The sequence below is a fragment of the Diadema setosum genome, chromosome 12 (genome assembly GCF_964275005.1).
Source record: "Diadema setosum chromosome 12, eeDiaSeto1, whole genome shotgun sequence".
NCBI lineage: Eukaryota > Metazoa > Echinodermata > Echinoidea > Diadematoida > Diadematidae > Diadema > Diadema setosum.
In genome coordinates, this window is record NC_092696.1 from 2,674,876 (window position 1) to 2,691,596 (window position 16,721).

Below are 16,721 nucleotides of genomic sequence, written 5' to 3' on the forward strand. Positions count from 1 at the left end.
GCAAATGTTATATTTATTATTATTGTTATTATTATCATTAATGTCTCATCATCAGTCAAATAGGCATATATCGTCTTGTTACAAGTCAAGCTCATTTGTCAATAACACTATTTCTCAACCCAAGTAGTATTATTGTTAGTCTTGAGTTATGAGTATTCCCACCACTCTATGTCTTACATACCTTTTTCCAAATGGTTGCTACCAATAAAGTGAGGTTTTAGTTTAGGTGTTATAGTCTTTCTGCATTGATGCATTTATTGAACTTTACCGCAAGACTACTGATACCAGTCCATGGTCTCAAATTGAGACTAGCAGTTGTGTTGCATTTTTTCCAAATTCCTGGCCTATATACAGCACAATATTACCAATTGTACAGAATAGAATTGTGGGAAGATTGTGGAGAACCCATATGTACATACAGGAACTTGTAGAGTTAAAAACATCATTTCAAAGATTTTATCATCTTCGAAGTTCACGGGATCAAACATTTTTGAAATATCCATCGGGGAAATCAAAAGCTACTCTTGGTGACAGGGCATTTTTGTACACTGCACCAAAATTATGGAATAATCTCCCTTTGTTTGTAAGACAAGCAGTCACAATTAATGAGTTTAAGACCAGGTTAAAAAGTCATCTCTTGAAGTAGTGTATTTTCTGTTTGAATTTCTTGTATGCATGTCATTTTGTAATGCGCAGTAGAGTATATCATTATAGTAGCTGCGCAATATAAATGTCCTTTTATTATTATTATTATTATTATATGACAGGTGTGAAAAATTTCATTGCGATATATCTAGGATAAAACAGTTTAACACTTGAATTTTATCATATTCCGGTAGAAAGCTAATTGATATTTATCAGAGCAAAGTCTCTCTTGGTTCTGTATTAATGAGATAATGAGATCCCAAGATGTCAGCTTCTTTGAAGACATCCCTGTTCTGTAGATGGGATTGGATCTCTATTGAATGAATACAAGCAGTTTGAATGAAGCATATTTTCCTTGAGTGTTAGATAGTTGCCAGATATGCCTCATAAGTAAAAATATTTTGATCATTTGCCTAAATGCTTAGCATATTAGTAGTCATGCTATCTTACATTATCTACCACCTTTCCCGTTTCAGACAAGCCAAGAGACATCCCGGGCTACAACTATGTGGACATCGCAGACATCAAGGAGAGAAAACGAAGCCAGCGAGATTCGTCCTCTCGTTATACCTCTCAGTCTTCGCACCCCGACGACGAGTCGTTTCGCTCTCGGGAACGTCCTCCCACGTCCAGGCCTGAAGGTCACCTTGACAATGGACGTCATGCACAGAGGAATGGACATGTTGACATGGACGGTCAGCGGAGTGAGGAAATGGTCCCAAATCAGGTGAGAGAGAGAGAGAGCAACATGAGAAGGAAGGAGCCACAAAAGTGACCTAGCATTGGTATTTTCCCATTAACGTAAAGCAAGGTAGATACATTAACTCATATTCAGTCATTCCTTGTGTTTTCCGAGTAGTATTTTCAGTCTGCACTATAACGTCCTCTTTGAAATTTCTTGTCATTTTGATTACATTTATGTTTTCTTGTATCGCTTTCTGATTTCCTCTAACAGAGACCTTACACTCAGGATGCCCCTAGGCATCCAGCACAGGACCAATGGTCAGATCCCAACAATCCTATGAACTATGACCCAGAGGCCGTGTGGGGTCAAGGGCCAAATAGATTGCCCCGCAATGCACACAGGTCTGACAGTCGAAGATCTGATGCCAGTCAGAGGTAAGAGTATGATTTGACATCTTTTTACATCTTTATTTTACATCCTTTGTTTGACAAAATATTGCTTTCCATGTGTATGCTATCTTTCAATCAAATACCTTTTGATTGAATCAAATACTTTGTAATCGATTGCATTATGTGAATGAGCACTAGAAAGCTCACTGTATTTAACTGCATGCATTCTGTATGACAGCCCTGCTAGAAATTGGATCTAATACTTGATTGAACGGATATAATGTTTCTGCATACTTTGATGGAATATACCATTTTAGTGTTTAAAGCATGGCAGGTCCTATATTAACCAGTTGAAGACTACTATGGTTCCAGGTATTCTTGGGCAGGTGTGTATGAGGAAAATGCTTGTTATAGCCAAATCAGCTCACGCTCAATGAGCAAAAGAAATGCTTAACATTGTGACACCCATGAGAAATGTCAAACCTGGTGAACAATGCATCTTGCAAGAGTCCTTATATTCAAGCTTACAGTTCTGAAGATTTTAAAGGTGCAGATGTAGGATGCAGGCTGGCAGGATGTGATACCTTGACACCTGACCCTTGCCCTCCACAGGTCCATCTCGGAGCCAAGTCACCAGCGAGGTCTCGCCCCCATGGAGGAGGTTCCCATCACAAGAGTGAGCACCGAGAGGCTCCAGCAATCAGCCAGACCCGAGTCATACCGAGGGGCACCGCCAAACAGAGGTAGGGAACCACCCATGCACAACCACATGGCCCCTCAGCATGCTAGAATGCCACCCCAGCATGGAAGGGTACCCTCAGAGCATGGAAGGGTGCCGTCTGAGCATGGAAGGGTTCCACCAGAGCATGGAAGGGTACCGTCTGAGCATGGGAGGGTACCATCTGAATACAGGAGAGGACCGCCTGATCAGGGCAGGCCAGCTCACCCACAGTATGGTAGGGTACCTTCCCAGCATGGCAGGGCACCACAAGACTATGGCAGGGCGCCGCCTCCCCACCAAGGTAGGCCACCACCAGAGCAGGGCAGAGTGATGGGGCGGGGCCCCCCGCAGCGGGGCCGCATGCCACACCCCCAGGAGAGAATGCCGGTCCAGCAGACAAGAGCACCACAAGAGCACGGCAGGCCACCTAATCAGCAGGGACGCGGACCTCCTATGCGCGGCAGGGGACCACCGCCAGACAATAGAGGGCGCTCTCCGGGCAGTAGGACACCCTCTATGAGCAGCACCATGTCAAGAGACACCCAGAGAATGAGCAGGTCGCGGAGTCGGGATCGCTCTATGATGGGTAGGATGCATCTTGGATCAAACCAACACTCACTAATGACTTCATCAAATTTCTCTCTTCTTTTTGACCAATCATAGCATTTGAATGATTGCTTTTAACACATACACTGTATATCTTTTAAAGTACGTTTGACATACAGTGTACAATACTAATTCACCTGCATGGTTTTATTCTTTAAATGGTATGCTATGCTGTGTGTGTTAGATAATCCTATTTCAATGGATATTTATATATACAACAATGTATGTATTCAGTACAAACTCTTTACACATTTGTTTTCACCAGATTCTGGATGAGACTTATCTTTAATCAATTGCATACTTAAAGAGATCTCTTGTGTTACTATGGCCAACTTGATATTAAGTTCATTTGACTAAATTTCAAATGCAAACGCTACTGCAATGTCTGATATGGGGTAGGAATGTGCTTGAATCCTCATACTGTAAAATCACTAATTTTTGCTTGCATGAACTTTTGCAAATTTAGCAAGGAGCTGGAATTCTCGAAAGTTAAATGCACATGAAAGGTTTTGTCAGTACACAATGCATTGAATGACAGTTGCAATTTGCAAAAGTTTCATGCCTTGAAAAAGGTCATTGGCTCCAATTCGCATAACGTCGCTGGGGCGACAAAACCTCTTATCTACAAAATGTCAAATGTTCAGGAGAGCCAAAAAATATGGTGGCCAAAGCACTGTAGCAAATGGGATAGCCTTTCCTTTGACATGCCGTGGTGGCTTCATTTTTGGAGTAAGACAGTTGGGATTTGGACAGGACATCACTTAACCCACTATTTGACCATTAATCTAAAAAAGTCATTTTCACCAAAATTGCAGATAGAAGGTCTTGATACCCCAGCGACGATAAGCTTCATGCTGCAAACATTTCTAGTTTATAGTAATTGATAGTGAAAATGCTATGTCATGTCTGATTCACAGAGGGCGACACAACGGACATCGCCCCAAGTAGACGTTCCCAGAGTGGGTCCATCTCTTCCAGCCAGCAGCAACTCAACCGTAACGACACCCTGAGGCGCCAGGAGTTGGAGAAGGACGACGACGTGGCACCGCTGCAACCAATCGGTGCCAGGCAGGTCAGTGCACTTTTTGGTGCAATTGAAGAGTTTCATCGCAAAAAAAAAGGGCTAAGTGCCATTTTTAAACAAAGAAGGATATTTTGTGAAAGACATTGTGTCTGATTATGAAACAAGGCGGCGAGATCTCTAAGTCAGTAGTGTATGTGCATTGCGAATGACTTGGGTTCGAAGCCCAGCGAGTCGCTGAGCAATGTTATGTGTAATCATACCGTTGTCCTTTAATAAGAGGCAAAAACACTCTGTTCTTGGGGTAGGATAGTAAATGGAGGTCCTGTGTGTGAGAGAGTCACAACCCAGGCACGTAAGATATACTGTTTCATTTCTTCATCACAAAGGGCAGGGTGTATAAAATGGTGAAGTGGTCTGCCCCAGATACACACATTACTCACTGACATAGCTGCGTGGTTGGTTACTGGAGGATATTGAGCAATAGGGAGTTTTCACTACACGACGGGAAGACTGGGAATACGTGGAAGCAATCAGCTGTGACAGTCCCCGTACTCGGATCCCTGTCCCTATATCTAAGCAGTTTTGCTTACCTGTTGGACGGAGGCGTGGGGACAAGATTGCTGATTGGCTGGCTGGCTGGCTCACTCCTTTGCCCAGCATCGGGACTGACCACTATTTTGGCCAAGTACTGTACTCTTTTTCCCCAGGATGGGATGTTTCTCGGATTTGATCTTGCACAGAAGCAAATTTTGCACATGGCACGCCCAACTACCGACTGTATCATGTGGCAAAAATTCCCTCGTATTCTGGGAGAAGAGGAAGAAGCAGAAGATGAACCCAACTCCTAGTTATCAGAGTGAAGTGCTCTTCTGTGTACCCTTTCTAGTTTTCTCTCCATGTCAGTGGCATCCACTGCCAAATGTTTTGCTTCAAAACTATCCAGCCATCTGTCTTGTACAAACTGCTGCAGTTCAAAGATCAGACATTTAAAGTTTACCTAACTGGCTCCCTCAAAATGTTGGCAACCCAACAAAGGTAAATGCGTTAAAGGGATTATGTAGTTTTGGTTGAGACCTAATTTCAGGTTTCTAACATTTTTTGGTGAGATAATGAAAAACCCCATGAAATATGAAAGAGCATGTAATTCCATGAGGAATTTAACATTTATGTGATGAAAATTGGTTTTGAAATGGCTGAGATATCCAAAACAGAGCAATTCTAATAAAGTATGGGACCCACCTTTTATTACGATTGCTTTGTTTTACATTGTTTCCACCAATGCTGTACCAAGAGGTGCTCGGTTTTATCCGGTTCATACTTGTTTATGATTTGCGGTTCATTCCTTACAAGTTCGGACAAATACAGGTGATATTTCTTGTGTGAATTCTTCAAATTTGAGCACACTGCTGATGACAGACAGATCACCAGTCAGGCGTATCAAATTATCAACTTCTTCAGATTTCACAGTGTGAAGGTCCATCCAGCAGGCCTTACCATGACCTGTGCATGGTGAACTGCAATACATATTCACCCACATCATCTGAACATGTAAAAGCGAACCATCAAGCAGCTCTATTTGTGGGGATTTGTATCTTTATAGTGTGACAATGTTTCACCACCCTTCCTTCATTCATGCCAAATTTTCAATCATTCCTTTTCATGATTTAATGGGAGTAATCTTTGAATATATTCTTTGAATATACCTTTATCTTTTTCTTGACTATGCAGGGTGCTCCTAAAACAGGCCGTTACCGTATGTGGCAGCAGAAAACTCAACAGTTTGTTGACCTCTCCACTGGAATCAGACTCAGACTGAGCATAGCTGCAGGGGATCTCATCGGAAAGTCGGTATGTGAATGTAGTCAGGGATCATCTGAATATTTTGCTTTTTGTTTCATAGCATAGATGAGAGAAGATAACATAGATGCTAAAACTCTGAGCTGCCTTGATGCAATCTAGTTGTAAAGACATAAAATGCACATGTGGTGCAAACATAAAACAATACAGAATATACTGAGGGTGTCCATGTGTGATCCCACACAATGAAATCTGTGTCTGGTTTTTGTTGTTGTTGTTTTCTTTTGTTGAAGAATTATTTGTTTAGAATGCACTTCTTTAAAACCAGAAACATTTGCAACATGAAACTCTCACGAATTGGAACCAGTGGTCTTTTTCAAGCGTTGAAACTGCCCTGAATCAGCCTTGGCATTCAGTACATTGTGTAGGCAAACACTTTGCAGCTGACAGGTTCACATGCATTGTATTTTTGTGAATCTTGGCCCCTCGCATAATTTGCAAAAGTTTCATGTACGCAAAAATTTGTGGCTTTACAGAAATGTCTGTATATATGTGTAGTCCCATACACTGAAATCTGTGTGTTGTATCTGAAATGCAGCATGAGGAGTTGGTGCTGTTCCTTATCCAGCTAAGACGTGACAAGGCCAACCTCCAGGAGTGGCTGGCGATGATTGACAACGAGTTGTCTCTCATCAAAGACCGCAGCAGTTCATCAGCCAGCCAGGCCAGGCTGAGACCAAGGTGAGTTACCCTGTAATGTTGTATGATTAGAATGGAATCAAGGTTGAAGACTGGAGAGGGTACACACAGGCCGAGGCAAGAGCAGGTCTAAAAACAATGTGTTTATTGACTGGCAGAGGGTGAGGCAGGTGCATATAACTTTTATTAGTTCTTATACAAGACTTCTTAGCAATAAAGTACAAATGCATCCAATATTGTCCCTGATGGAATTGCGTACATGTGGGCCGTACAACATAGTACCTTCTTTATGAAATGTTTGGTATTTTTCCAATACTAGTATTTTACTACACAAATAAAAGTGGCCTATGATTCTACACAGGTCGTCCTAGACTGATGTGCATGCTCGACAAACTGGTATAATTGTGTAGAACATGTCAATAACTCGAGAATGATGCTCTGACTCGTACAGTACCACCCTTACTCTGTATCTTTTGTGAACACCAGAAGCCCATCTTCAACCAATGTAATAAGGTCCTAGCTCAGTCAATATTTCTCGATGTTCCCCTCCCAAGCCAGTCAATATAAGTGTTGTATATCACTCTCGTTTTGCTGTGTATGATGCAATGAGTATACTGCCTCTCTGGAGAGGGGAAGCATACAACGCTAAAATCTCCCCATGACCATTCAATATCTATGGCCCGCACATGCTTGCTGTTCATTAAGGCAGCCTGTCCTGGTAGTAAATAAAAACTGTCAAATTGTCACGTTCTGTCGTGTCGATTGATCTTCTGTCAGGCGGAGTGACTCGATGAGGCGGAGTGTGGCGGATATGGAGGAGGATGAACCAGAATACTACCAGGAGATGGTACAGGAGAGAGAGGAGGTTGCTAGGGAACTGGACATCAGCTCTCCTCTCATTAACCTGGTGGATAACCTGGTTAGGATGGGCAGTCTGTATGGAGGGGACAATCACATGATAGCACAGGAGTTCTATGGGGTGAGTCTGACTTACCAAGGAGATGGTGCACAAAAGATTGGTATGACAGATACCAATGCTGCTAGGGTTATAGAATATGGAAGCATGTAATTTGCTGCATCAGGAATGCAATCTAACATTATAGCTGTACTGCAGAATGATTTGAATTCATTACCCAAAATCTAACAAACCAAAGTGATATCCTTTGTGTAATAGAAATATTTTCCATGGAAGTGAAGTGTTATACTCAAGCAGAAACAAATAAACTGTACAAATTAATGCCTTGAGTACAATCTGCATACTGCACAAATATTTTGTTTTAAATAATTAGGTGTACCAAACCATCATCACCATAGATATCATTTTGTTTCACACTTCAATTCCAAACATCAACCTGCATGGGTTGGTATATGTTCCATCATGCTGTCAGAGTAAAACTTAATATTGTTCTGTGGTTCTAGGACAAGGCGAAGAAGGGTCTGCCCTACAGCCCACCGAAGAAACTGATTGAGTTTTCCAGGAGACTTGAGGAAGAGAAACTAGTCCAGAACCTTGAGGCAGACCTCAAACAGCTGGAAACTACAGAAGATATAGAGCTCCAGGTAAGGATACAATCTGCCCTCAGTAGCACTCTTCAGCATGAACAAGATTAAAGCTTTCTTTGTGAGAGATATCTTAGAAAGACAAACTTGACTTGAAAGCAGGCTTACCAGAGGTACAATTACTTTTTTATTCACACCTTATCTATTTTTTTTTTTTTTTTTGCGCAGAGCCAAACAAAGTCTTTCTTCATCTGAAAGTGAGACGTGAATTAGAAGTAAACATGAAAAAAAAAAAGAATTCAGTCATCTTCTCTTTGTGAACATGTTTGAATACAGTGCACACTAATGGCGAATGAAATGCAAAAAGAAAAAAAAAATAAATAAAGAATTACCAATTTTAATCATGATAATACATTTTATTAAATCTAATCCCATACACATGCTTTACTTTGTAGAGCACTTTATGCGTGATAATAACAGGCCTCAAATTAACCGACGGCCACCGACGGCCATGGCCGTCGGTGCCCCTCTCGTTGGCCGCAATGCCTTTTGTTTTTTGATCAAAGTTACGGCCAAAAAAAATGTGCCCTTTTTCTTGGGGCCGTGGTGCCCTTTTAGAATGAAAGTTATTATTTATGACGTATGATATGCCCTTTCTCAAAGTCTCTTTAATAAGCTTGAACAACTTTCCTGATCTCAAATATCATACCTTCAGTTCACTCGCGTCCCGATGTATCTGATTCAAACTCAAAGTATCTTTCCGAGATACGAGACGACGTGTACGTACATGTAATGTACGCCCGACCAGCTTTTACCGTCCCGACTGCCTCCGCAGCGCAGCGGCCGCGAGTACTCAGTATACTAGCTAGGCAGCGCATATTCAGATAGAGTAGTAAAGAGTGAACTCCAAGTTCACCAAGAAAAAAGAAAAATCCCACGATGCCAAGGTGTGCCAGACTGGGGAATGGGGAGGGGTGGAGAGAGAGAGACCAATCAACAGAAGAAACCGCGCGTACTGGCGCATTCTTGGAGGTCATGAACAGTCTGTCACAGACTAATCATGGCAATCTACAAGCGCACGCAAATTCCTTTTCCTTGTGGTTTTGCCAGCCAGCTGTCGGAATGTGCTTCGAAGTTTCATGGCAGCCTGGCCTGGCTGGCCTGAAAGAGTGTCGAGTTTCAATCAATACCTACTGTTGTTTTATTCCTGTTTTAAAAAATGCTGTTTGACCTGATAGAAACGCGGAGATCGGGAATGTGTTACAGCTGTAGGGAAGAGGTTTTTGTTGTGTGTTGCACTTTGTGTGTGTGTGTGTGTGTGTGTGTGTTTGTTTGTTTGTTTTTCTCGGTTTGTTTTTCTTCTTTCTTTTTTCATAAACACCAAACATGCCCTTTCCAATGTGGCCTTGGTGCCCCTCTCACTGACTTAAGTGCCCTGGCCTCTTGGAAAAAGTGCCCTTCTCTAAATGGCCTTGCCCCTCCAAAATCCTATTTCGAGGCCTGTAATAAGAACTGACCAAAATTAGAGCTTATACTTCAGATTATTTCAACCAATCACAACTCGGGAATTGTGAGGTCTAAAAGTTGGGTTTGGAGTGAAAATATTGTGTTGGTAATAGTTGTTGCAAATACTATGTGTAAGTCAAAATGGGAATAAGATGAAGTGAATTTGATACAAATTAGCAAGAAAATGATAAGGGATGATACAGAGGGAATCATGGTGTGTGTAGTGACTTTACCTCATGACTTGTTTTCTGTTCCTACTTCCAGGAAAAGATTGATCAGTTGCATGAACTGGACAAGAAGTTACAGGAGATCTCATCCAGGGTCAACGTCCTCCGGAATGAAAAGGTAAAATGGAAAGGAAGGATGTCTTGTGAAAAACTTGTCTGAATGTGATAGCTGTATTATCTTTTTTCTCTATCCCCCTCTCCCTTTCTCTTCTTTAGCTTGAGAAGTGCAAATGGAGGGTCATGTGTGTGGGGGATTACTGTGATTGTGTGAGAAGGTGTGGGCATCCACACTTCTATGGCATTGCTAGATTCTTGATAGATAAACTGTGAGTGGAAACTGTTAAATCTGCAGGCTGTCTTGAACATGTCCCTGCTGATTTGTTTAGACTTTCACCGTCAAGTGCTCGTAGCAAAGTCCAGTAATTCAAGGGGGTAAGTTAATCCGTTGAAGAAGAGTCCTGACCATACTTGGGCAGGTGTCTATGGGAAATGCGTGTTTTAGCAAATTCACCTTGTCCTCAATAGGCTGAAGAATTTGGACTGGTATAATGTATTCAAGGCCTCTTTGTGCATCTGGCAGACAACTAGACTCCATTTTACCTGATAACCCTTTGGTCACTACTCTTGCTATTCTTACATCAAGAGGATCTTTGGCAAAGACTAGTTCTAGCCACACCAGATTTTGCCTTTAACCATGACAAGCCTCTTATCAACAGCCACAACAACATCAACAAACACCACCACCACAACAACAACATCAGCAAACACCACCACCATCACCATCACAGCAACAACAACAATAACAGCATTATCATCAACGACAGCAACAAGATTAACAACAGCAACAGCAACATCAACAACGACAACACCACCGCCACAACTACAACATCAACAATAACATCATCATCAACAACAGCAACAAGAATAACAACAGCAGCAGCAACAACAACACCAACAACAACAACATCAACACCACTACCACCACCACCAATAACAACAGCAACAACAACAACACTACTCTGAGTGCTTTGTCTGTCTGTCTGTCTGTTTCCCAGGATAAGATTGAGAACACGCTGGAGAGACTTGAGCAGCAGATCAGTCAGGAGTGGGAGGACCGGGAGACGGTTGCTAGGGTGGAGGAGCAGCAGAGGCAGCTGGAGCGACAGCTGACCCGGGTCAGGTCACAGCTGGCTCAGGGCACAAAGGTCAGGGGTCAACTTTACATTCCAACATTTCTCTGCCATGATATCATAGCTACTCACAGTATGTACACCGAGTGTAGTTCTTTACTAAGTGCTCCGTTTAGACTTGTGATTTTGTTTATTCTGTCAGTTGTAGCTGGTCAAAGCTTTTTTTTTTTTTAACTTCAATTTGTGAAGCTGTCACATGATTTATTGTATTGGATATTAAAAAAATATTAAAAAGATATAAAAGTACAGTGTACACCTGTACATATGTTAAATAATAAGACTGTATGAAAATCAATAAAATAAACATATTTCCACAGTGAAGTCAAAACACCAATGACACCAGGAGCTGGAAGAGATCACAGCAGAGAATGGACGTAATGAGCATGAGTCTGATATTTGGTGTTTGATGTCTGATATTTAGTATTTGGTGTATTACATTCAGTGCCTAGTGTCTGATATTTGGTGTTTGATGTATGATATTTGGTGTTTTGTGTTTGACACCAGGAACTGGAAGAAATCACAGCAGAGAATGGGCGTATTGAGCATGAGGTTGCCTTGATGAGATCTGGCATGGAAGGCATGGAGGACATCAGTAGGGAAAAGGTCAGTCTAAGGTCATCCCTCGTCTCCTAAAACAGCCATTCTCTTGAATATTTTTGTTTGTTTTTCAAGCTGAATGCTGAATACATGCAATCTGAGTCATTAAATCTAGCAGAAAAGTTTGTCACAATGAGTCAGAAATGAGTGTTTTAATTCACAGCAGTAATGACCACAGTAAAACAATGAGAGAGTTTTGAGACATTGACATCATGAACTTATCAATTTTGCTTGTATGGTTTTCCCTGACATAAATGTGTCATGACAACATAAACACTGTAGACTTATTTGTCTTTCTCAATTTTGTCCACTTTTTGATAAGATGTAATCCTTGTGTTTGATTTGATTTCATTTGATGCATTTAATCACGCCAACTTCAAAGAGCAGATTTTTACTTTAAACTATCAGGAGACTTTCATAAGGAAACTGTTGTACAATGTATTCTGCCCTTGATGCTGGTAGCCATGACAATAAAGAAAGTTTGGACTATTTGAAGGCTAGGCTAGACATGTCACTTTCCTCTTTACAGTCAGCGGATTCGGTAAAGGAGAAGTTACAGATGGAGAGGGAGGTGTCCCACGTTCAGTCCGTCATGAATGGTTTGGAGAGACAGCGTACGGCTTTGGCCAATCAGATGGACACGCTGCGCCGCACGCAGGCCAAAGGTGAAAATGAGGAGGATAGTGGGTGGAGTGGTGCGTCATCATTGGGTAAGGGAGCAGTGGGTGTGCTTGTCATGGGTGGCATGCTGGCTGCATGGTAGAGAAAGGATCACTGGTCTCTATGCGCTGCTAACATGGATGAATTGCCTGGCTTCCATACTAACACTGGTGCAAGTTGGATGTGGGGATGCTGGTGGCTTGTCTACTGCTGTGTAGTGTCAAAGTATCTACTTTTTGAGTAGAAAAATCATCTTTGAGTGAGACCATGCTATTGATAGTCTGCTAACATGTTTTGATAACCAGAAAGAAGGAAAAAGTGAAGTCTATATGAATTTCATATTGTCGCTGGGGTGACAACACCTTGTATCTCAAATTTTGGTGAAAATGACTTTTTTTGATTAATGGTCAGATAATCAGTTAAGTGATGTCCTGTCCAAATCCCAGCTGTCTTACCCCCAAAAATGAAGCCACCATGGCATGTCATAGGAAAGGTTTTCCCATTTGGTATACACTTGATTGGCCGCCATGATTTTTTGCTCTCTTGAACATATGATATTTTGTAGATACGAGGTCTTGTCGCCTCAGTGACGATATACATGTACATGTGTATAAGAATGTTTTCATTTTATACTGTTTACATTGCCTGCTTTTTTTTTGTTTACAGATTTTTGCAAATTCAAATCTACGTAACAGCATCAACAGTTATTTTGTATTTCTTCTTTCTTTCATATGTTACAAAATACAGCATATGTATAATAAAAAAGACAAGTACAGTACCACCTTGGCTTTTGAGCAATTTACCTAATATCTGTAGTATTACATGTACATTAGAAATTTCTTATAATGGTGGTGTGTAACAGCAGTAACGACTTGTATCAGTTGCTTCTTCTAACATGGGTGTAGATTACGCAACTGTATACACTTTGTTTAATTTCACCTGGAGAATTTGGCTACTAATACCAAACTTTGGCTTGCCGTGGTTACACTTTATGCTTATCCTAAATACCAAGACTATTGGCTGACAGTGAGATGGATGCACAGTTGTAACATGCCTTATGCTTGCATGCTGTGAAAAGATGCTTTTGAAAATGACATGATGAATCATCAGCATTGCTGAGTAGATACAGACGTTTTCCTTCTTCGGATTTGCCTCTTGAAAGGGACCATGAAGTGTAGGTGAATGAATTGTTCATAGTCAGGATTCACAGGGACATAATTTCAACAAACTGCAGAATAAATTTTACTGAAATATCTGTCAGTGTTTCAGAATAGTTTTATATGCTGGTATGTGTCATCCTTACCATTTTTGAGTAACAGCTGTCCAATTATTTGGTTGAAGATATACACCTTCAGGGCCCTGTTTTATGAAGAGATAAAATTGATTATAAAGTTGATTTCTATCATAAGTCTATGGCAGCCTGTGTGTTAAGGAAATTTAAATCGATTATATCTTTTGATAAAACAGTGCCCTGTAATGATTTAGTTTTTCCAATGGTAAAAACAGGTCATTTTAGAGCTTATTTCTAGAAATTTCCAGTGTGCAGTTGTAGTTGTTTTCTTTCCAAAGAGCCAAGCGCTGAAAGATGTGCTTATATTTAGTTGAATGAATTCTGTTTTAATAAACTTCATGATCCAAAATGCCTGACTCTGTGTCATAGTGGACCTTATCTTTCAAAGTATGTAGATAACCATACTGATGTTGGAGTTTTAACATTTCATTGCTGCTAGGATCACCAGGACGGGTTGTCCAGCGAAAGTCCTCAAGGGAAGCTCTCCTCTCTGGCCCCTACGCAGTGACCGATCTGGACACTCTGAAGACAGTGGACATTGATAGCTTGACCACAATACCGTCCACTCCTGACCGCTTGGATTCCACGCCTCCGAATGACAGCAAGATGTCCTATCTGGATCCACAGACTGATCGTCTGGGTGCCATGGGCCAGGTGGTTAGTCCTGGAGTGTATGCTACTGGCTCCAGTCGCTATGGCAACCAGGGCCAGGGCCAGGTCCAGGGCGGAGATCCTCGATCTGGTGTGCCACAGCCAAGGTACAGTGACTCGTTTCGAGACGAGTCTGACAAACTCTACCCCAACGAGGCTCCAGCAGGATTCAGTGATCACTCCAATCAGAGCTGGGATGGTAGGGACCGTAGCCATGGATACGGGGGTGGGGCAGAACACTATGACAGGAACGTCGGTGATAACAGCATGAATGTGGATAATCGTGCCGATGAGTCCAGTGTCAGACAAGATCCTGGGATGCAGTCTTCCTATGAAATACCACCCTTTGATGATGTGATGGGATCCAATGACGTCTCCCTGGACCATATCAGGGTCCCATCAAGGCACTCCGGCATACACCAGGATCCAGGATCCCCACCACTGGAGCAAAACCTGGTCCATGCCGAGTATACCGCTCCGGTCCTCAGTCCGCCGTCCTTCTCAGCACCCCTACAGCAGGCAGAAGGAAAGGGATCAGGGAGGTCATTCATGTCAACAGACTTGGATACCGGTGAGAAGTACCCAGAGACTGGGCAGGAGATGGAGAGGGACCTGGAGCCAGTCAGAACCAGCTATGAAGAGACTATCCAGGAACCGGTGCTACACCCGTTTGATCAGGAAGAAAGCTTTAAGAGTCAGGTGAGGATGTCCTCCAATTCTCATCATCCTCCTCCTTCTGTCTCCCACAGAGTAAGATACAGCACACCTTTCAATGTGTGATGTGAAAACTACAGGGCGTATAAGCCTGTGGAAAATCTGAACACAGAACTCTCTATGCTCTTGTCATCAATTTCTGTCAAATTTTGTTCTATCATATGGTGGTTGCTATTCTGCCATAAACGTTGCTGAGAAGCACTTTAGAGAAGAAGCTACATGTATGCTTACAGAGTAGGGTTAGGGTTGTGATATTACTACATTGTCTTCTGTTTTCATTATCCTGTTCTCCTTTTTCATGCTCTCATTCTCCCAGTACATTTTTTCTTCTTTCCATTTCTCTCTCTTTTCTGCCCTCATCTTCTCATTCTCACAGTTCATCTTTTTTTTCTTCTCTTCTCTTCAGTTCTCTTCTCCTTCCCTTCCTTTTTCGTATCTCTTCCTTTTTCTTTCCATAATCTCCTATTGTTGGTAGTTTTGTTGGTATATGTGATGTTTTACATAATTCAAGTCATGATAGTCTTTGTAAAGTATTAACACTGTTGTCTTCGTGTGTCTGTCAACAGGAAGAGGAAATACCTACCTCACCTCTGAAGTCACCTGAATTGACCTCTGACCTCACGCCTGTTGGACTGTTCCATTACACCTCTCTCTCACCTAAGGGGTTTGACGACCCGCCCCCAAAGAAGCATTCTCCAAAGCAGCTTTTGGAGCTGCAGTCTTCAGCTCCTCAACCAAACTATGCAACACAGTCTCCACAAAGCTTTGCTCATCCTGCCCCTCCCAAGGACTTTAACACCCAGCCACCCCCATCCTCACAAATGAGACAGTCCTATCCTGATGGCAAGTACTATGCCTCGCCATCTCCGGCCAGTTCCATGACCAATGTGACGGGGGTGCTCAGCCAGAAGGAGGAGCAGAGGCCTGCACAGTATGATGGGGGTCAGTGGGATGCATACAATGGGCAACCTCAGTGGGATGTTGGTTACCATGGCAACACCTACCAGCCCACACCCTCTGAGTCATCCTATCTGTCAGAAGACAGCAAAATGCCGAAAGAACGCAAGACCTCCCTCTATGGACCAACTCCATTTAGAAAAGGTATGATATGAGGACAGGTAGTCATTTCAGAAAGAGCATGGTACTTAAATATGACATAGACAATGTGTGAATACTTTTTGTGTCAAGAATTACATGTACTTTCTTCAAAGAGAAAGTTATGTAGGATAACATTTTACAGGAATATACGATATCTGTGAAAATCATAGTGAACCGTGATAATCAAATATGAATGACTAAGTGTTGAGTGCATTGATTTTTGAGTTGTGAAATATATCATGTAAATTTATAGGCTCTGTATATTAACAAGAAGCTTTAGATTTTAAGATACTGTAAAATGCGAAATGTACGCATGCATTTTAATATCGCAAATTTCGCGAGCCCTAAGATTCGCGAAATTAAAATGCACGCGAAAGTTCTTGTCTACACTATATGCATTGAATGCCAGCGGCAATACGCATAAAATTTTCATGCCGCGAAAAAGGCCGTCAGCTCAAATTCCCAAAAATTTCATGCCATGAATTTATCATGTTTTACAGTAGTCCATGTTGACACCATACAGTTCGACCTCGATTATCCGGCCATGTCGGTACCGGCGCTCATCCGGATAAGCGAATTGGCCGGATATGGGAGACACAATGTTAATGTATATAGCTGCCGTCCAAGTTGCCGTCCCAGTGCACTGACAGCTAGGCAGGTAGCGTACCCCGCAACGGTGCTGTAATCTATGCTAGCCTGCGCAGAATTGTAGTCCCTTCTT

At 42.1% G+C, this 16,721-nt stretch overlaps 1 protein-coding gene across 1 annotated transcript in view; it reads left to right on the forward strand.

Moving 5' to 3' along the window:
* The window catches only part of LOC140236285 (uncharacterized), a 68,321-nt gene that overhangs the window by 44,341 nt on the left and 7,259 nt on the right, over positions 1–16,721 (forward strand). The window contains exons 10-23 of the mRNA XM_072316240.1: positions 1,122–1,372; positions 1,601–1,764; positions 2,332–3,026; positions 3,964–4,118; positions 5,799–5,918; positions 6,466–6,608; positions 7,344–7,545; positions 7,986–8,126; positions 9,837–9,917; positions 10,855–11,004; positions 11,494–11,592; positions 12,116–12,296; positions 13,977–14,887; positions 15,469–16,003. Coding sequence (XP_072172341.1) covers positions 1,122–1,372; positions 1,601–1,764; positions 2,332–3,026; positions 3,964–4,118; positions 5,799–5,918; positions 6,466–6,608; positions 7,344–7,545; positions 7,986–8,126; positions 9,837–9,917; positions 10,855–11,004; positions 11,494–11,592; positions 12,116–12,296; positions 13,977–14,887; positions 15,469–16,003 — 3,828 coding nt within the window. The remainder of the gene's footprint in view (positions 1–1,121; positions 1,373–1,600; positions 1,765–2,331; positions 3,027–3,963; positions 4,119–5,798; positions 5,919–6,465; positions 6,609–7,343; positions 7,546–7,985; positions 8,127–9,836; positions 9,918–10,854; positions 11,005–11,493; positions 11,593–12,115; positions 12,297–13,976; positions 14,888–15,468; positions 16,004–16,721) is intronic.